The sequence below is a fragment of the Phodopus roborovskii genome, unplaced genomic scaffold, assembly GCF_943737965.1.
Source record: "Phodopus roborovskii unplaced genomic scaffold, PHOROB, whole genome shotgun sequence".
NCBI classification, from domain to species: Eukaryota; Metazoa; Chordata; class Mammalia; order Rodentia; family Cricetidae; genus Phodopus; species Phodopus roborovskii.
The window spans coordinates 78,341,682-78,363,568 of NW_026126418.1; the positions used below are offsets into that span (position 1 = coordinate 78,341,682).

At 37.0% G+C, this 21,887-nt stretch overlaps 2 protein-coding genes across 11 annotated transcripts in view; one reads left to right on the top strand and one right to left on the bottom strand.

Moving 5' to 3' along the window:
• Positions 1-21,887, bottom strand: part of Dennd1a (DENN domain containing 1A) — a 467,485-nt gene that overhangs the window by 335,273 nt on the left and 110,325 nt on the right. For 9 of the 10 annotated variants that reach the window (XM_051185345.1, XM_051185350.1, XM_051185346.1 and 6 more), the window contains one exon: positions 16,000-16,043. The exons of the other annotated variant lie outside the window; for it this stretch is intronic. In XM_051185345.1, the coding sequence (XP_051041302.1) occupies positions 16,000-16,043 (44 nt within the window). The remainder of the gene's footprint in view (positions 1-15,999; positions 16,044-21,887) is intronic. 10 annotated transcript variants of the gene reach the window in all.
• Positions 5,083-5,532, top strand: LOC127222851 (60S ribosomal protein L23). Its single transcript, XM_051185360.1, has one exon. The coding sequence runs from the start codon at positions 5,093-5,095 to the stop codon at positions 5,513-5,515; it is 423 nt and encodes a 140-aa protein (XP_051041317.1). The 5' UTR covers positions 5,083-5,092; the 3' UTR covers positions 5,516-5,532.

A 21,887-nucleotide genomic window follows, 5' to 3' on the forward strand; every position in this document is an offset into this window, starting at 1 on the left:
ATTATCCCTAACTTTAGAATCTACATAATAATTCAAAGATAAAATTACAATCAAGTAAATTCTTTATGTTCTGTAAGTATATCATGTCAATTTTTAATTTTTTTCAAACCCAGGGCCTTGGACATGCCAGGTAAGCACTCTACCACAGAATAACCTTCCCAATAAGGACTTTTAAGAACAAAGGAAAGTTCCAACACCCAAAGGCTCACTTCAAGAACCACTACACATTAATCTCTATGCCCTCTCAAGTCTAAAGTAAAAATACACAATCTTGTTTTTTTATTTTCTTTATCATTTTTGTGTTTTTTCCTTTCTTCAAAATAATTCCCTACAGACAAGTTGTTCCATGGTTGCAATATTATAAAAGGTCCTCTATTCCAAAATTTCATCTAATGATCTTTACACCTCACAGCAAAGAGTTGAAAACCAGATTAACTGTAAGGCCAGAGTTAAATGCCAATCAATGCTTAAGGTTGGTTTCAAATAGTTCCAAAGTGAACAAATGACTTGCTTACCATTTCATACAAGTAACATTTGCTGATCAATGCAATTCCTTAGACTTCATATTATCTCTCTAAATTGTTTCTAACCTAGATCATTTTATATTCTGTTATCTGAGCATGTGTGTTACCAACATTTCTAAAAAGAAAGGGAAGTCAGTACATATCAAAGGAACAGGGTTCCTGCAGTAAAACTGCAAACACAATTTCCCTTAAGAAGTCATTTGCCCTTTGGAAAAGACAGAAAGGGGGTGGGACAGAGGAGGTGGGAGGTGGAAAAGGGGAGGTGGGAGAGGGGAGAGGGAGGGAGAGAGAGAGAGAGAGAGAGAGAGAGAGAGAGAGAGAGAGAGAGAGAGAGAGAGAGAGGAAAAAAGAGCACTGATAAAAATACTATTTTGTAAGCATATTAAAAGCTGTCAGCCTTTAAATATTTTAAATGCACACAAAAATGTGCACAGATGGGCATCTTTTCTGTTCACATTAGTCTAGGAAAAAAAAAAATCTTTCATTATCAAGCTCCAAGTCCTTGAATTTTTTAAACTTAATTGTGCCTCTATTTCTTAGAATTCACACCCCAAGGCCAAAGCTTTCCTGCCACCAGTCCTTCAAATCTGACTTGGACATTACACGGGAGGAGGCTTCAAGCCTCCCTGAGGTCTCACTCCTTTTACAACACACGAAAAAGCAGTCGATAATGGGCCCATGCTGAATTCACTGCTCCCCACGTCTCCTCTTGGGACACAAGCCTAGCAGATGTGATAAAAACTGTGTCAGAGAAGTGGCTCTAGTTTGTGCCTTAATGACAACTTAAACCTCTAAACCAACACAACCAAAAGATGAACAGAGCTGGCTGTTACCTTTCTCTGCTGCCAATCTCCTAACATCTTGGAACTAAATTAGCGCCTCTTCCCACAACTTCCCCTGCCACCCCTCAAAATCCATTCTAATTTTAAAGGATAAATGAGTTCAGAAAACACATCAGTGGTACAAATGTCTGGGTACTGTGTGTGTGGATGTCCTATAATTAAGCCCTGACACATATTTCAAAGAGTTTGTATTTTCTCAAGGTGTGATTGGGCATTCAGATGTCATAAAAGACTGCCTACTAAGCTCCCTCTGACAAGCACCCCAGTATCCATATTCACATATGCTGCTGGGAGACTTACAGGCTCCAAAAACACCTAAAGGTCTAACGATTATTTTTAAACATGTTCAAACATAAGAGGTGATATTCTGAGTTAATGAAACATTCTAATTATTAAAATGCATATAGGACAATTTCTTAAACCATGGGCAGCTTACTTTTCTTTATACTTGTAAGAACTCTTTTGTCTTGTCTAATGATACGGTACCATAAAAATCTATTTAAATGTGTACTTCTGATACCATTTTCTAAATTCTATAATTCAGCCTTCAGATGATGGGTTTTTTAACACAGTATCTTGAAAGCCCATTCAGCCACAATTGCATACCCACTTAATCAGCAATCATTGTTCTGGGATGCGGGACTTTGTTGTCAAGACAAGCACCAAAACCTTTAAAAAAAAATTTTTTTTTTTTCCCCAGAACTGGCATAAGAAAAAAGTGATCTTTGTCAGACAAGGACAAATTTATGCAAATCTTTTATAAACATTCACAAACATTTATTTAGCTTTTGAAATGTTGGCCTCATTTGAGAGCATGAAAATGAGGGGGAAGCAGGGAAACGCAAAGGACAGCTTAGAAGCTGGCACACTACATAAATATTCAGAAGGAAGATTATAGGATTCATGTTAGGCTGTCTTAGGCTTCTCCAAAGTCCACATAGAATAGCAAAGAACAAAACTAACGAGAAGTGCAGCAGATGTTAGACAATGCATCGGCCTCTTTTCCTCTCTCACTTGGCTATACTTGGACGCTTTTATATTTCCTTTCAATATGGTTAGGTCATTCAAGGATTCTCCTATAGACTCTGTATTGTGGCTACAGATCTATAAGCTGGGGGTCTGTCAGCTTTCCAAAAGTTTCCAATGAAAAGGCATTATGCAAATTCTACCTCTCTTACCCTCTTTCAGGGGGGAAAAAAAGCCTCCAGTATGCAGTCATCAGAGTATTGGAAGCCCCAGCCTTCATTTCTGTATGGCTGTGTTTGCCTCAGGGCCATGCTGCTTGTTTTGACAGTGGATCCCCCTAGATAGTTGGGATTAGTCGAGCTTGTTTAGATAAACTTGAAATCAAGGCCTTCTCTAGGTAGACAGCTAGATGTAGCTACCGAGTTTCCAGCTGCCTCCTCCTTTCATCCCCAAACAACTGCAGATTCACAGTAGCTATCACAGCCACAGGCTATGTCACATACATAAGTACAAAATTAAAGGCTGCTAAAAGAAGCCTTTGTAAGTCTTAGTGCTAAAATAAGGAATCTGTACTGCTTGGTTTATACAAATTATTCTAGCACTGCCAGTATGGAACTGAACCCATCAGTTAACAAGGCATGTTAATCAAGGCTTTTTCTGATGGACAGGATCATGGTTTGATAATTCACCTAACCTCTACTTATTAGCTCTTGTATGAGGATAATAGCTGAAAATGTTAAAAAGGAAATAGCAGCCTTTATTTACCTACTGCCAGGGAATGTTAGACACCATCAACAAACACTGCAAGAAAAAAAAAAAAAAATGGGAATCAAAGTGTAAATATCAGACCTGCTTTGGAAAGAGTATTATTTAGCAATTGATTAGACAGGGTTCCACTGCACAGTCATCTCTATTTCATAATTAATATTTCTCATAACTTACAAGTTGTAAAAGGAGGACAGAAGGAGGAATCAGGACTGAGGAAATGTATAATCAGAGCAGACTGATGGCATCCTGCTACAGAGACAGAAAGCAGGTGAATTATGTAAGGAGTTTCATAAAAATCTAACATTCAACATTTTAATATTACAAAAAAAATCTCTTCAGAAGGCTAGCAAAATATAACAAAATAATTCAACCTCACATATATGTTTTACTTAACTAGTTCCAACACACAGAAATTTACCTGTGGCAGTCCAAGATAAACCAAGGGTAGCAACATAACCAGCACAGAACTCTTCTGTGACACCACACAGTTTGTAAGTATTTTGCCCTTCTTAAGTACTATTTATCAAATGTTTCACTTATCACCATGCATTTTCACTAATTGCCAGTTAAGTCACTATTTCAAAGAAAAGCCTTAAAGTATTGAAGCTATTCTGGAACTGCTGTTTAAGAACACAATTCTTTTCCTCCAAAAAGCCTGGAGTAAATTTCAGGCCTGCCGAGTCAGTTACATTTTCTATCACATAGTCTACTTTTATAACCCCTAAAAAAAAAAGGGTAAAAAACGAAACAACAGTCATAACACACACACACACACACACACACACACACACACACACACCACACACATACAACACACACACACACACACACACACACACAAATAAAGCAACAACAATACAGCCCTACAACCAGGCAAGGTAACATACACTTGTAATCCTAGCATTCAGGACACTGAAGGAGGATTATGAACTTGAGAAAAACCTAAGCTACACAGTGAGACAATGTCTCAAAGAAAAACACATACATACATACATACATACATACATACATACATACATACATACATACACTACCAGAAACACTATTCCCACTTTGTTAGTCAGAATCTGACCATCTGACTGCAGTGTGCAAACCTGAGCAAGATGCCTACAACATCGAAGAAGAGGAAATAAATCACTAATATTATACAAACTCAGCAGTATCCCAAACCCTAAAAATCCCTAGCACAATGGTTCTCAACCTGTGGGTCGAATGACCCTTTTACAGGGGTCACATATCAGATATTTACATTATGATTCATAACAGTAGCAAAATTATAGTTATGAAGTAGCAACAAAATAATTTTAAGGTTGAGGGTCACCACAACATGAGGAACTGTATTAAGGAGATGCAGCATTAGGAAAGTTGAAGACCACTACCCTAGGAAGTAAAAGGGCATTAACTAACCATGCTGGTTCTGTGGTGGACCAGCAATCACATGTGATTGTTGCTAAATGGCCAAATGTCTACTACATGCTTTTTTTTTTTTTTTATGGAAAACTTCCTAAAATTAAACAGCAAAAAATGTAAGATTCTTTTCCAACACCCATCATTCACAACTGTTTTGTGACCTGGACTCATCATAGAAGCACAATCCCTAGGTGAGGTCTATGACTTTTCTAAGCAAACAAATGATTTCATGGTCTCTAGATTTGTCAAAATCTTTCCACTTGAGATTCACTCACCACTCACTTCCACACCAATACTTGTCCAACACTGTTAGATAAGGAATGTCAGAGGGCTTCTTCCTGACCCTATTTGTCTTCTGGCCCCCTCTCCAATCCCTTTTCATGAAATCTGTTTCCCGGGTTTCTTTTTCTCTCTACAGCCTCCTTTACCTACACTTTAGTTTCCACTATACTCACTAGGTAAATGAATCCTCTGTTCTGGACAAGCTCCCTAGCTCTAGGTCCCTATTATAATGTCTGTTCATCATTCTGCCTTGTGTTCTATACTCAAAATTCAACATGTCGCTTTTTCTGGGCGCCCAAGATGTCGAAGCGAGGACGTAGTGGGTCCTCCGGAGCGAAATTCTGGATTTCCCTGGGTCTTCCAGTAGGAGCTGTGATCAACTGTGCAGACAATACAGGCGCCAAAAATTTGTATATCATCTCTGTGAAGGGCATCAAGGGACGACTGAACAGACTTCCTGCTGCTGGCGTGGGTGACATGGTGATGGCCACAGTTAAGAAAGGCAAACCAGAACTAAGAAAAAAGGTCCATCCAGCAGTGGTAATTCGTCAACGAAAGTCGTATCGAAGAAATGATGGGGTGTTTCTTTATTTTGAAGACAATGCAGGGGTCATAGTAAACAATAAAGGCGAGATGAAAGGTTCTGCTATCACAGGTCCAGTTGCAAAGGAATGTGCAGACTTGTGGCCCAGGACTGCATCCAATGCAGGCAGCATTGCATGATTCTCCAGCATATTTGTAAAAATATATTCATTAAAAAAAAATTCAACATGTCAAAGATCTAGGCTCACAATCTACTACATTCCTATACAGCTCTGATCTTTCACTCCATCAGAGTAAGAAAGGTTTTCAAATTAACTCTGATTCTTGCTGGGGGCAGATGGTTCACTTGAGTGACTAGGACTCAAACATTTACCATGGCCATTGTACTTGTAGATAACTTGGAAAGGTCCCTGAAATATTTCCAAGTGTTTGTAAACATGACAAAGGGTGAAGCAACCCCTAAAATCAAGTCTGCTTTAAGACTATCTTAGAAGAAAACAGCAATGTTTCACTAAGTATGTCATTTAACATGCTAATGAATGGCTATTTAGTAGTAAACAATGTATTTCCGTGTAGTCTAGGCTTACCGAAGAATGCCCACACCTGTTACTCCTTTGCCAGCTATATTGCATCTCCTTTTGGTGGGCTCTCCTGCCTACCTTTTCCAGAATTCCAGACTTGTCTCCTAGTCCCATCTACCTTCCTGCCTCTATTGGCCGAACAGAATTTTATTCAACAACCAATAAGAGAAACATATATACAGACATCCCCCATCATCTCCTCTTTTCTGTCTAAATAAAAAGAAAGTTTTTAACTTTAACGTAGAAAATTATATGTAACAAAACAGTTATTAAGTAATAACTATAGTTCACAATATTTAGTCCATTAACACTTGGCAAAATTTAAAGAAAATATCCTGTTATCTATCCTCTTTGTGAGTCTAAAGTTTTATACGTAACCTATCTTTTATCATAACTAAGAAAAACCACAACCATAACTATCAGTCTTCAATCCATCAAAGACTTTAGAAGGATAATATATAAACTCTAGAATTGACAGAGACATCTCACTGCCTGGACAGTCACTTAATGTTCTTCTGTAATGTTGGAGCATCCATCTTCAGCCTACAGGCCTAGTGTCTCACAGACCTCTTATCAAAGCAGGAAATTTGAAACTGTCCACCTGTATTGGCAGTTTGTCAGTCATTTTTCTCTGTCATGCAGAATGTCTTGCAGACTCTTCCATGAAGCAGAAACCCTGTTGGATTGTCCCATTTTGTTATTTCAAGTTCAGTAGTCACTTTCCTGTGGGTCCTGCATGTCCAGTTTATACAGCATATAGTCAAACAATCCAGACACAAGCAATATCTTGCCCAAATGACTAGTCTTACCATGTGGAAAGCAAACTCCATAATGAGTTTTTGCTCATGAGAGGAGTTGTTGCTCATCTTCCTCTCTGAAGGAATTGGTGTTGCCAGAAGCAGTTGTGTCTCACTGTCATGAAAAACCCTAAACCATTTTAAATGCCATATTCTGTAGGTCTTTGAAAGGTTTGAAGAATATCTGTTCATTTTACTATTAAAGGTGACATATATATAATCTGTATTTAATTATACATTTTATAAATGAGCTGTATAAGCACAATACCTAAACAAGAGAAATATACATATAACAAAACTGACCTTAAATTTGTACCAATAAACCGAAGTCCATACCAAGGCAAAGTATTCATTTCTATATCAAATCCCCTCCCTTTTTAGAAGGTTGACTATGAACATTAACCATTTATAATCAATCCCATTTAAATGAAAAAATAAAAACATTTATAAACAATATTTGGGAATTTGAGCATCATTTTCTCCAAACTGCTTCCTGTCAATACCATGGGGATCCTTAGAAAACACAGAAACCTGGCCAAGTCCTGGCTGTAGCAGTCTGCAAGTTTGCATAGTCTCAGCTGTTTTGAATGTTGGATCACCTGGACTGACAAAAGAGATAGACGCATAGACAATAGAATGTAAGGAGTAAATGTTTTCACATATTCTCCAAGCTGAGGGCTGACTTTATAGTTCAGTCAGGGCAAGTCTCCCAGGCTATGTCACATAAACTGAAGTGTTCTGGAAAGGAAGAAAATATCTCAACCATAAAAACAATTTGGTAGAAATGCTAGGAAAACAGAAAGCATGCTGGGAAATGATATAATTAAAGCTAATAGGAGACAAGCACTAAAGTTGAACCAAGGTCAGATGTCTGGTGACAGATCTTCAAGCTTTGAAATACCTCCTAAAGGTATCAGCAACCACCAAGTGGTCCAACTACAGAATTTGAACATTGAAGCACATGCTTACATGTTTGTAATCCCAAAACTCAGAGGTGGAGGATCACAAGTTCAAGGGCTATACAGTGAGATGGTAATTGAAAGCAAACAAATAGTAGGGAGAAAATGATAATGCAAAATTTTACCCAAAGAGGAGTAGTGTGATCTGCCTTAGGATTTAGAACACTATCTCTAGCCATCTTATAATAGACCAGTAGTGTTCAACCTTCCTGATGCTATGTCTCTCTAATACAGTTCCTTATATTATTGTGACCCCCCAACCATAAAAATTTTTGTTGCTACTTCATAACTGTAATTTTGTTATTGTTATGAATTGTAAATGTAAATATCTGTGTTTTCTGATGGCTCTAGGCCAGCACACACAGATGGCTATGAGATGCTATATGTGTACGGGAATTGAACCTGAGTCCTCTGGAAGAGCAGTAATCATCAAGCCATCTATCCAGCCCCATCACTTGCATTTTAGTTGTTTTAGTTTTTGTTTATTTTTGATGGGGGAGGGAGCAAGAACAAAGAAAAAAACTAATAACAATATAAAAGTAAGGCTTAGGTGGTGGTATGGCTATAATCCCAGCATGAGGCAGGGGATCACAATTTCATGAGAATCTGGGCTACATGGCAAAACTCTGTCTCAATAAGTAAAAATAAATGAATAAATCATATACAGAGCAGCAGATGCTTGATCTTGGTATGCTCATCCATCTCCAATGCAATGCATCATTTAGAGAGCTGTAATACAATATACTAAAAGAGTCAGTCATGGGAACTGATACTCTGCTCCAAGAAAACTCTGCAGCAAGATACTTTTGGAGCTATTGGGCTTATGTCCCCTGTCAGTCTGGGAACAGATCGAAGGGCTTGAGAATTTATATTTGTGCATACAAAAAAATTACAAGTTCACCCACACTTCCAGAATGCCAAATGTATATGAAGTGACTGGGGCAGTTAGTTAAACCCCATTAAACAACAGCCAGTCTTAGAAAGCACATACTAGTCTAAAAGAAGTTATACCTTTAGGGCAGCCCTCTAACATTTTCCACTTGAGCTTCTCTGTACCACTTTTGATGACTGCTATCATCTATGACAGGGATGTAATTACACAATGTCATCATCACTCATCATGCCTAATATTTGGTTTTCTGGCCAGGCCACCATTCAATGAGTATCAACATACTCTGGCCATAAGTTAATTCCAGGACCTACAACTGACCACTGCTGTAGTCTATCATTCTTTTCTTCCTACATTCCTGGCATGATGTCTGGCCCATGGTGTGCAAATCAGTCTCCTAGACTAGTTTTTACCATCAAAAATAATGATGAAAAGGAAAAGGCAGAAAGTATAGTTCCTTATTAGTAACATTAGTGTTATCTACTTTACAATCATGATTCAGCAAATCCTTTGAACTAAATGCAAGTGAATCCACATACTCTGTCCTGTGGTTTCTAATGCCATAAGAGCTTGCCATTCTCAGCTACAAGGAAGGCAGACAGTTAAATTGCTTGAGCCCATTAAGTGTTAAGATCAACCAGTGAGAGATCCTGCCACAAAGAAAGAAAAACAAAAAAGTTTCAAAAGTGAAAAGGAGGCCATGCAGGGGAGTGGGGAGGGCAAAAAGAGAATTGGGGGGGGGGGCAGGAGAGAGGATCAACAAGAATGTATTTTGTTTTAAAGTGTCATAATTAAAAGCAACAGTATATGCTGATTTAAAAAAAAAAAATCCAAAAACGCATACAGCAAACTCAGGCTGAAACAAATCTGAATCGACTACATCAATGATGATCAATGAGCCTTACCCAGTCTGATGACTGGCTCCAAAGTTTCAAAAGAAATGGGATATGCCCAAATACAATTCCTTTTTCCTTGTTTGAATCAAAAACCCCAAGTCTTAGTGCCAATCTGAACCTCTACTTACGACTGCAATAGATAAAGTGGCCTCTTTATGCTTCCTGCCTGATTAACAGGAACAAATCAAATCATGTCACTTGTTTTGCAGTGTTGCACGCCTTTAGTCCCAGAACTGGGGAGGCAGAGGCAAGAGGATCTCTGTGAGTTCAAGGTCAGCCTGGTCTACAGAGCCAGTTCCAGGATAGCCAATGTAACATAGAGAAACCCTATCTCAAAAAAAGACAAAAAACAGAAATACAAACAAAAGAATTACACATTTTGGTAAAAATTTTAGTTAAGTCTGGATTACATATATAATTTTCTTATTAGACATGATTTTTTTCAATCAATACATTAATAAATTCTGCAACACAATGTTTAGTCCTTAGTTTAGCAAAATTTGAAACAAAGTAACATGAAGCTTTTCATATGTTAGACCACATCAAGGAAATGAAGCAAGGGAGCCAAGGCCAGCCAGAGACATTACAAGGAACAAATATGTGATAGAGAGGTGAGAAAGATAGAAAAATGGAGCGATGTGTGGGCTAGGGAGAGAATGGGAACAAAAGATGTGATATTAGTGACAAGTAAAAGAGTAGACTGAGGTCTACATATTGTCATTGCCAAGTAGAGATGGAGCTTATGCAGCAGCCTGGAGCTTATGCAGATGCACAATCAGCCCTCTAAGTTGCTCCTGGATTTAGAATCCTGTGACTCTGCAACGAAGGAGGTCAGCAATGATGAAAGGCTCATTTTCTGGATTGGACCACAATACCACCAGAGGCTATGATGAAGCCTGTGATCCATGTGGACGTATACAGTCTGTGCCTCTGCTGATGCCTCGGTGATGTCCTCAGGCTTTGATGGCTCTAGGAGCCATGCTGATGTGAGTGGCCTGTGTAACCACCTGAGACAATACTGAAGCTAAGTGGGTCGGTGGCCAAGATACAACAAAAGGCCTTGTTTGATGTCTGCAGTCCATATTACCACTGAAGCCCACGAGGATGCCATTGGTCAAGACTAAGGCCTAAACCCTTGTTAATGTCTGTGGGCAAGGGAGCTGGTTCTGGCCCTCACTAGCCACAGCACTCTGTGCAGGCAGTAACATCAGAGCAAAAGAGCTTAGTTCTCCCCTACCCCTACCCCTGCCCCTGCTCCAACCATTTCAGGGCTATCCTCAGCGGATGTTTTTCTGACACTGGCGCCGGTAGAAAAGGCTCATCATCCTTCCTTGGGGCTCTGGCCCCTAGATATCTGAGCATGCTCCAGTGAATATGTGGACAACACAAAATGAACCCTTTTTTGTTTTTTTGGTTTTTGAAGGGGGCGTCGCAGGAGAGGGATGGACTAGGAAGATTGTGAGGTAAATGCAAATCAGAGCACATGATGTGGAATTCAAAAAAAAAAATCAATAAAAATAATTTTAAAAGAAGCAATTTATAAAAAAAAGAAGAAGAAGCAATCATCAGTAGGCATGTACCAATGTTTATTTACTCATTCATTTATTATTTGTTTATTTATTAGAGTTTTTTTGAGACAAGGTTTCTTTGTGTAGCCCTGGCTGTCCTGGAATTTGTACTGTAGACCAGGCTTAACCTCGAACTCACAGAGACCTGCCTGCCTCTGCCCTGAGTGCCAGGATTAAAGGCATGTGCCACCACTGCCCAGCACAATGCAGTACAGTACTTATCTCTACTGTCTCTCTAATCAGACTCTTTGAATCAATCTACCAAGGTTTTCTATGGATAACAAGAAACTTAGGAAATGTTTTCTGCAGAGCAGCCAATATTCAAGCAATTACATACTACTTAAAGATGATTTCTATCACAATTAGCCCAAATTATGCAACATATTTGCATTTGTTTTTAGTGTCAAGTTGATGTCTATTTTTTTAAATTGCTTAATTGACTAGAAATTCTGAAATCACATAGGCCATGTGAAACCACGAAAGAGCACATCTTTCTTTTTCCCGATGCACCATGTTTCTACATGGCTTACATATAGTTGTACAAGAAACACTGTTAATTTCCATATACAGATTTCTATGACATTTTTATAGGTTCTGTAAGTGCATAAGAATTGTTTGTTTCATTTATAACCTGTGTTTCAGGGCCAGTGGAAAGAAAATTTACCCATGACTCTAGAAGCAATCTTCATATAGGAGGTGGATAGGTGTACAGACCCTTCTTTCTAGGACACTAAACACTATGAGTACTTGAAGTCACTTCTAATATCCTCAACTCTAATAGTCACTCTTAGAACAAATGAGCTACAAAAACTGCAATTGTGAAAACAAATTAATAATCCTACATGTTTTATGGTACATAATCACATTATGACCAGTATGCTTTAAAATCATGTATAATACCTGTTTTACTTGATATAGTACAATGTTATTTATGGAAGTATCTAGTAGGTTACTATACCTTTATTTCAAACTATCCTATACCACTCATCACAATTACTACCAATTATTAATATGAAAAATATGTGTTGTTTTAACATCAATATGGGTTTTTGATGAAAGTAGTATCATTTGCAAACATATAAATTTAACTATTGTTTTTCCCTTAATTCAATTAGTATTCATTAAAATGATACTAACACAATAAAGTTTTACCAGTTATTCCCATAATTATGAATGAACAGAGTAAAAGGACATAAGTACAAATCCACCTAGTTGTCTATGGAACTATGGTTTTATTTGTAATTCAGAGATAGTCATGGTTTTCTTATTTCCAGTGTCAGACTACCATGCTATTTTCAAGAATGAGAGGACCGCATTACTACTGTGTTTCTGTCCTCGAACAGGAATCTTCTGCTACTTATTGTTGGAGACAGAATAAACTTTTCCCATTTAAAAAAAAAAATGCCTATTTTATTATATACTTATGAGACAAATAGTATTTCCATCTCATACATAAGCTGTTGAAGTTTTTTGTTTGGTTGGTTTTTTTTTTTTTTTTGCAAAAGTTCAAGACCCTTTGTTGTTTTAGTATTTAAACTAGTTAAGCTTTAAACAAAAGCAGGTGAGTAATGGGAACTCTGAAAAGCCCTTGCTTTTCTCATTTTTCTGCTGTTTTCCTTTTTTTTTTTTTTTTTTTAAGCACTGTACATCTTCGAGGAATTAACAAAGCCTGTATTTTCAGGCTTAAAGATAGCAGGCTCACTAGATTTTGGTGAAATATTGAGTGCTACAGTGATTTGATGGTTTTAAACCATAGATGTTACTGTGGTCTGACTGTGTCACAGACAACTTAAGAGAGGGGAAAAAAAAAAAAAAAATGGGACACAGAGAAATCACTTTGTCAGTAATTATAATCAAGAGCCCTAAAATGTGGCTCAGGCTGCTCATTACTTCTTCTTTCTGTATCAAGACCCTTATTTACATTTCAGATTACATTTTTTATGAAACAGTAAGATCTATCAGAGCTGAGAAGACTGAAATAATGAGGGGAAAACATTTTAATAAAACGTGTTGGGTCTGCATTACTTCCGTGACAGAAAGAAAGGCTTCCTCTGTAGTGAGGGATCATTTATTCTGCTTCTAAACGAGAAGCAAAAAGATGAAACTGATGAACTTTTACTGCCCATTTGTCTTTAGCAGACAATTAAGACTGAGAAGATCAAAATGGATTATCATACCATGCAGACAACTGGCCCAACAGTAATACATCTCCGAGAGCACAGATTTGTAACTCTCTTTTATCCCTCCCCTTTCTTCTTACTTCTTTTTCCACTCTAAAGGCAGTGCTAGCTTTGTGGCTCAAGGAGAGCCAAAAGGCTGGTCATCATTATTCAGTCACAGATGTCAATCTAACCTCCCTTTTTTCTCAGTTTCTAAAGCAGTGAGGCACAATAATTTGTGACAGATTCTTTTACTGTAAGCTACAAAGAACACACAGAATAAAACATCTAGCATCAGCCAGTGTCTCTGATCAAGTGTGCGGATACATGGGAAATACATTATATGTAAAAACAAGCTCTGGTAGTTTAGGTGAATGAGGAGTGAAAACTGAAGGGAGAAAACAGGGGTGTTCACACCCACACAGTAATAAATGCTATATTGGATGGTAAATTATTTTAAACATCCCTGGACCTCATCATAAATCTTTAATTTCTGAAATGTTGTACTTAAAATTTATACAAAATAGAAATATTTCTAAGAATCTTTTATAATGGTATTGGGAGAAGCATAATTTGAAAGATATCTACACACACACATATGGGAAAGACCGATAGTTTGGTTTATTCAAACAAATGACAATGTGAAAAAAGCTTATGAAATTAAAATATAAATGATTTTAAAAGGCAAATAAATAAACATTCCTCATTTTCTTTCATAGTAGATATGATTCTCAAGTACATCTTTGGGAAGTGTGAAATAATATCTTCAAAAACCAGATAGGTCCTTCATGTCTTACTTCCTGAGTTGTTTGGAGTCAAGAAGGGAAATTATATATCTTAAGTTTGAGGAGATGCTAAATAAGACCATGTTGTGTACATTCTTGCCTTGAGCCCATAAGTATGGTTCTCAAATTCAACAGCTTGTCACTCTTCCAAACAAAGCAAATACCTCTATCCTGTGAGCACCTTTACAATAACTGTGGCTCCTACTTCATAAATACCTACTATAATTTCAATCACTCCAACTTTGACAGAGGAAATGTGAGGCCATTTATTGACAAAGGTAAAGGACTAAATTTACCTCACAGCTAACATTAAATTAGTCTACTGGACTCCACATACAATGACAGTGCAGAAAAGGTCTAGATTTCTCTGTGGATATACATATGCATGTATAGTACATGCACTCATACCCTGCTCACATGATATACAGATGTACTCAGGAGAAATGAACACAGATGCTAACACTCCAGTTTGTTCCAGTAGTTTCTTCTGAGTAGTAAAACACAAGAATGGTTTATATTTTCTTTATGCTTCTTAAATTTTATTTTTGCTTTACCTCTACTTTCTAGAGTTTTGTTACAAACTTATTACCTATGCAGTTTCTAAAGTTATGTACTTCAAAACTCGTGTTTTTCTTTTGGAACTAGTAAAGAACTCTGTTTAAAGGACTAGATCCATATGGTAACCATGCTGTTCTAAGTTTTCTTCTACAGAATGGTCCCTACCTGGATCTTTCAGGTCAGGGGATCACTAAAGTTATTTATCTACTTAAAAGACTTGAGAACAATCATTTTCTTAAGAGCTATGACCATCAGTAAATTATGAGGAATAGTTTTTCACCCTATAGATATTAATTAAAGAAACATGATGAGTAATTTTCTTAAAATCATGTAATTTTGGGGCTATATTGTTTAATTAAAAGGATTTAGTCTCATAGCAACTTAAAACAGGATTAAAAATTTAACTCTACTAGTAGAGGATGAAGGAGAGGTGAGATTTTAATTTATTTTTAAATCTTACTTTAACCTTGAGGTTGACACAAAGCAAATCAGTATAGCTCTCCCAGATTCTTAAATCCTAATGCTTTGTTGCAAAGGATGTCATTGTACTGGTTAGCTTTTATTCCTGGTTACACTGTTACCTGTTTCAAAAAGACACCTTAGACACCCTTTCTGTCTCTATAACAGGCCACAGTACAAAGATGCTACCACTGCCTTGCATTTTTCTTTTACTTTGTAAGTACTCAAGGACTTGTAACAGGAAACCTTGAGTGAATACATCAGAAATATGCTTTGGACACAACATTCCATGTGTGAAAGGTTTGATAAAGCTGTCAAAGATAACCTGTGACAGCATTGTGGTAAAGTTTGCTTTTTTAATATTTAAAAAGTATGTCAAACTGCAAATTAAAACTAAAAGTGTAATGAAAAAATAAAGTTACAAAGTGCCTCAATGCATAATCTGGAACCAACTATAGAGTAGAGTGACATCAGAACTGCAATACTGTTGAGCCATTGTTCATAGAATGCTGGCACTTTGAAAGGTGATGGAACCACTCAGGCAGCCTTAGCACTTCCTCCCACGGTCAAAGCCACTTCCTCCCTGAAAGTACCTTCTTATTTCAAGATGACAGCAGGCAGTGCCACTTCCATTGCAAATTCCATGAAATCTGACTACTTGAATAGTGTAATTACAAAAAAGCAAAAGCAAAAACAAACAAACAAACAAACAAACAAAAAACTTCAGGCAGCTCAAAAACAATTTCATTCTGACCCATGGGCAGTGGTGCATCTAACATGGAATCTCTTGCTTAGTTGCTGTACATAGCCCTCTGGAGGAAACAACCTAAATCTAGCATTAATATTTTCAATCCTACTTCACTGTGCTTTACTTTTTGTCTTCGGTTCCTAATTACCACTTCTATTCCTTTTTAAATTTCATTTATCTCTTTCAGTAAAGAGAACAGTAATAATATGTTGAACAACTCTGAAATAAATTTTGTCATGTAAAAAATTAATTACGCATTCCAAACCTGGTCACTGTAGTCCTCTGGGAATTGCCTCTGCACCTCAGGATCTGTAAATAATTGACAGATAATATTAATTGGCTTTGGATTAGTGAGCAAGCAGAGGATCACACATTAATATTTGATCAGAAGATGATAGCAGCCCTGGCAGGGGATCCAAGGGGGCAGCTGAGGCTGCTATGTTGATGAGCACAAGGAAGGCCTCAGTAAGGCACTCCCATTGCCCTCCTCCAGAAATACAAAAAGGAAAATTTTAAAAGCCTGATGCTACTGTTAACTTTAGACTTTATCTAATGTGAAAATGTGGCCAGCTTCAAACTGCCCTCAATATACTTTTTCAAAGAAAATGAGTCTTTAGCCTGCTTAACTTTTCTTCTCTAATCGGCAAACTTCTTTTCATCATTACAGATGTTGGCCTGATCAGCCTTAAGTACCAGACACAGAACAGGAAGAAAGTGACAGCAAGGGAGGAATTCTTTCAAGGAACAAATATAAAAGTCAGCACTTTGGAAAATAAAATGTAGCATTCCCCAAGTGCTTATGAAAGTAAGCCACAATTAGAGGAAGTTTCCTTCAAAACAAAACCAGTACTTTTGGTATATTAGTGTAAAATCAAGTATTACAAGAAATTATTTTTACCTTGACATAATTAGACTTGTGTAGAAACTATAAAAAGTACAAAGGTGAAAATACCTTTACTGACCACCTCTGTAGTATGGAGTTAATTAGAGGGGGTCACTTCATTTTCAAGTCATAACTGCAAGATAATGCTATGTCTATAAGTTAATATAGTCATGTACTAAGTAAAAACTGTCAGCATTCCAACTACAATCCATTAGGAAAGCATGCAATCTCTTCAGTAAGAAAAAGATTTGGCTCCTCGGAGTTATGTTGCAGGGGTAAAGGGTCACAATAGCATGTATTTGGGAAATCATGTATCAACGCAAAAAGCAATGTTTGGTGATCTTCCTTATAATAGTATTTCAGAGAACACACTGCTTGTTTTTCATATGTGTCTTTAAAAGGTACACTAAAACACCAATTGACTTCTCTGTGAACATGAGTCCTTGCAAAGGTTCAAATCTTTCAAATCATAACTCCCAGCCTTCCTTAGTTATGTGTAGTTCTTTGTCTAGGGTGGAGGCCTTGTGGTCTTTCCCTCATCCACTTTTGTCATGTCTACTGTTGTTGTCCTTGTTCAGCTCATGTTTAGGTAGCTGTGTTGGTAAGACTGTATGGGTGTAGCTTCTGAGGTTACTAGAAGACAGTCTCACAGCAAACTCCGTGATTCTCTGGATCTTAACAATCTTTCCACCCCCTTTTCCACAATGTTCTTTTAGTCGTAGGCATGAAAGTTGTCTCCATTGAGACTGGGCTTGAACTACACAAGGATTCTGCTCTCCTGAAGATAGGTGACCAGAAGGAAACAGCTGGCAGGCAAGCTAAGGATAGTATCTCTTATCCAAAACACTTGGGACCAGAGTGTTAAAGATTCGTGAGGTTTTCATATTTTTGGAATATTTGCATGGACTTCATGTGCTGAACATTTTTAAGCCAAATGCCAACATCAGATGTTGGAGCATTTCAGATTATACATGTTCAAATTGTGTGGGGCCAAACAAAGAAAAGTTAGTAGCAAGGTGTGACAAACAGCCCAACAAAGCTGGTAGGTGGCAAAGCTTTAAAAGAACAAAACAACAAAAAGCATAGTGTCTATTATTCCTGAAATCTACCTGACATTTTAGTCTAGAAACAAAAACAGCAGCTCAAAGTCACTGAGAGGCATAATTAACCAGAGATTGGGAAAGCCTGAGTCGCTCACAACTTGCTCCTTTTCTCCCAAATACCATGGGGTTAACATAACTCTTCAACCAGAAAAAAAAAAAAAAAAAAAAAAAAGGAAACTCAGACATGTAACTTCCTACTGGATCCTTAATAGTGTGCCTTCTATGTTGCAGCACTTTTTGCTTCTTGGAAATCACAAAATACCAGCAAACATAAAAGCCACAAGCATCATTTTTCTACCATCATCTTGTGAGGGGTAAATACTAGAAATCAAAATCTGTGGTACATTCTTCAAACTTTATTGTTTATATGTGAACCAAATTTTTTAAATCTCTTTTGAAAACTTCTACTTTTAAGAAATCAAATTAATAAGAAATCCATTGCTTTAAAATGGTATGTTAAATGATTTTTTCATATATACAATATAACAGAATTAAGAAAAGGAAAGAGATGGAAAAGATGAATCCGGTTTGAAACACTGAAGATGATTATGGCAGCCAGTAGGACATCCCAACCACATTATAGTAAACACTGCCTCAATTGTTGGCAGCACAAATGCCCAAGGCCATCCCTAAAGTGAGAGTCCCAGATTTTAGCAGAACAATGTTCTAGGGTAATACACTCACTATTGTTTACTACAATTCAAGCATGAGACTTTTGTTTGGTTTACAAAAGGCAAACTTCATGAGTTCTTAACATTCTCTAAAACAATACATTTTTTTAAACCAATGCTTTTTAAGTTCAAAGCCCAATCTATAAAGGTCCATTGAATTAGTTCAAAGATCCAGTCTGATAATTAATAAAACTACGAAAGCCATTTTGTAAAACTTAAGGCAGACAATGAAAACAATTTATTTGAATTGTCTTAAAACATTTATTTTGCATAAGAGGCTGCAATCTATTTTCTCATTGAGTTGATCAGGATGCCATAATATCACCAAAATACTGACATTAGAAACATGTGAGTTAAAAAGGTCCAAAGATAATCTGCTTTTCTCAAGCAACACAGCACCCTCCTTACTAACAGCTTCAGCACGGCACATACAAAACATAGCACCCTGCAGTTAAGAAAACCGCTTTTAAATTTCTGTCTGGCAGCAATCCACTTGCATGTCTGTATGTTTTTACAAGTACTCTATGTATTTCATTGCGTCAGCTGCATTTCTTTGAGTTTTAAATGGTCTGGAAACATTTTATGAAATGTTCTATATATTTATATGGAAAAAATGTACACTGGAAAACAGCATCAGTCTGATATTTACATGTCCATTTTTTATCCACTCTCCAATGCTGTAACTTCTAATATCCCCAAACACCCTCTCATTCAGAAGCTCACCACGAAATGCAGTGTCATCAACAAGCTAACTTTTAAGGTGAAATCAAATCCCCAGATCAGAATGCCAAAGTGGAAGAGCACAAGGTAGCAATGTGCTAAGGTGGGTAACCAGAAGAATAGCAATAAATGCATGTCAGGATTTTCCCTGAGAACTGTCTCTCAGACAGAAAATTAAGAACATAGAATCTTCCTTAATTTGCTGTCTTGGTAACTTTCTTCTGATTCAAACTTAAAAATCAATTATCTCATCTCCCAGGTAATCACTTTTCTTTTGTTGTTGTTGCTTTTAGATAAGGTTCCTGGCTGTCCTGGAATTCATGATGTAGATCAGGCTGGCCTCAAAATCATACAGAACCTCCAGCCTCTGCCTCCTGAGTGCTGGGATCAAAGGCATGCACAACAACATCCAGGAGGAAAATGTTTTTCAACTTAAAAAAAAAAAAAAAAAAGATCTGTATGATCTGTATTTAAAATACGTTGTCAAAACAAAAATATGGATCATCTGAACCAGGCGTTGGGGGCACACACCTTTAATCCCAGCACTTGGGAGGCAGAGGCAGGAGGATCTCTGAGAGTTCAAGGCCAGCCTGTTCTACAGAGCTAGTTCCAGGACAGGCTCCAAAGCAACACTGAGAAACCCTGTCTTGAAACCCCTCACCATCACCTCCAAAAAAAAAAGGAAGAAAGAAAACAAAACCATGGTGAAGAGTCCACACATCTTTTAGCCAAAAAGAGGCTCTCCTGACAAGGTTCCATGTCACATCCGTGTGAAGGACACTGACTGACTTCCCCTAGAAGCATGACCATCTACAAATCTGTCCTCGTAACACCACCACTTCTCCTAATGGCCACAAGACAAAATTGTTACAGTGTAGGATTCTCAGCAGTACAGTATCATTCCAGCAGAGAACATGGCTGTGCTGAGAACAGAGCCCTCCAGGAAGAAAGGTTGTCTTTCTTCAGTCTCAACAACCCATGTTTCCTAGCCTCCGACTATACATACTTTTAAATATTTAATAAAATATACCAGATCACCATAGGATATTTAATTAGTAGAAAAAGAGTTTGGGCAAGACTCACTGGAAAGGTGCTATAAACTATTTTATATAGCTCCAAAACCCTTGCATTTGCCTTAGGCTTTAAGTTCCTAGAGAACCTGGTAGACAGAGTTTTTACAACAAAAATACAAAATAAATCATAAAAGTGCTGTGGTTATGTATGAGGTCTCAATTGCACATTGGTAACTAGTATGTAAACATACACCTTCACACACAGATTATTCCAAATTATTTCTGGTTCTCTTTCCGTTACCCATGACTGATGATTTGAAGAGGAAGGCATGGCATATTTTCTAATCGATTACTGAGAGATATGCTGACTTTATTTTGAATGATATTGTTACAACTATATGCTAACTAAATGTCACCAACTTCCATAACTGGGGCTCTCTGTGGGACTCTTAAAGAAGCCCACATGGCAGTCACTCCAGCTTATGCTGCTTTCACTTTTAACATACTAACGATCGAGGCAGAAAAAGCTGGATTTAATGCCTACTGAACTTATCCAATCTTTGTCTCTCGGATGTTTCAGGCAATCAAAGACAAAATATTAAATACCTTTGAATCTTACAATTTTAAAGGTCTGCCCTTTAAAAATCTATCAGCGATATAATCTCATTGCTCAATTTCATGGAATTTAAGATACTATCTCCCTCTCCTACAACTATAAATGTTAATCCAAGCAGTAATACGATTTAATTTTCCAGATGAGAAGATGGGAATATGGTGCAAATAGGATAATAATATACTCCACTGTGTTCTTTCCCTAATGGCATTTTCCAATTTTATATACCAAAACTACAGGCTGAGAAAATGCCCAAGAAGTTGAAATATCTTCTGAGGGCCACCTCAGTCTTTCTCTAAGCGTGTTTAAAATAAACTTTATTTTCAAGATGCTAATTCTTAGTATAATATGAAGCTAATGTTTCCTGAGAATGTGATTACAAACTAGACTGAGACAAATAAAAAGCTTCAAGGATGGATATTCTCATTAAACATATGAAAGCTACAAAAATTCAGCTATGCTTACTTACTTTATAACCATAAAATACTCAAATCATTGGTTTAGCATTTTAAAAGGACATAATCATTCTAACAAGGTACTCATTTCTATCACAGTTAAATCTTACCTATTAAAAAAGTCACATTTTAAAAGGAATGCTACAAATATTTTATATAGTTTTAAAATCAGTTTTCCTTTTCTTGACAATGAAACAAGAAGAGTTTGTCTTATTTTTATGTTTTAAGTTAAAAATAACTAATCCTAAAATAGAAATTTGGTCCTAAAAGTCTCAGGAGTAAATAGGCCACTAATTAGAAAAACAATTACTTGATTTCTTCAAATGAACCTTTATTTGGTTTCTGTGTACCAATGGAATTTACCACCTAGAAAAAAAGAATCTACTGAACATATTCACATTTTGCTCTGAAACATGATGACTGAACACATAAAAACATTAAGCAGATTTTAAACCACAATTCAGTTCTAGCATTTTCTCCCAACACTGGAATCTCAAATCAGTTACATATTATTTCATAACAGCCAAACTGATAACACAGACATGGCACAGTTGGCCACTGACATCTATAATAAAAACACAAATAGTGTTTATCAAATGAAGAACAGAAAACCCACCTCAGTGTAGTAAGCAATAGAGTATTCACATGCCAGCCAGATTCTTCCTCAGACTAATATATTCTGCTCTTCCAACATA

Excerpts from the sequence above, each read along its gene's own strand:
- LOC127222851 (XM_051185360.1), top strand. The coding sequence starts at position 5,093 with ATGTCGAAGCGAGGACGTAGTGGGTCCTCCGGAGCGAAATTCTGGATT.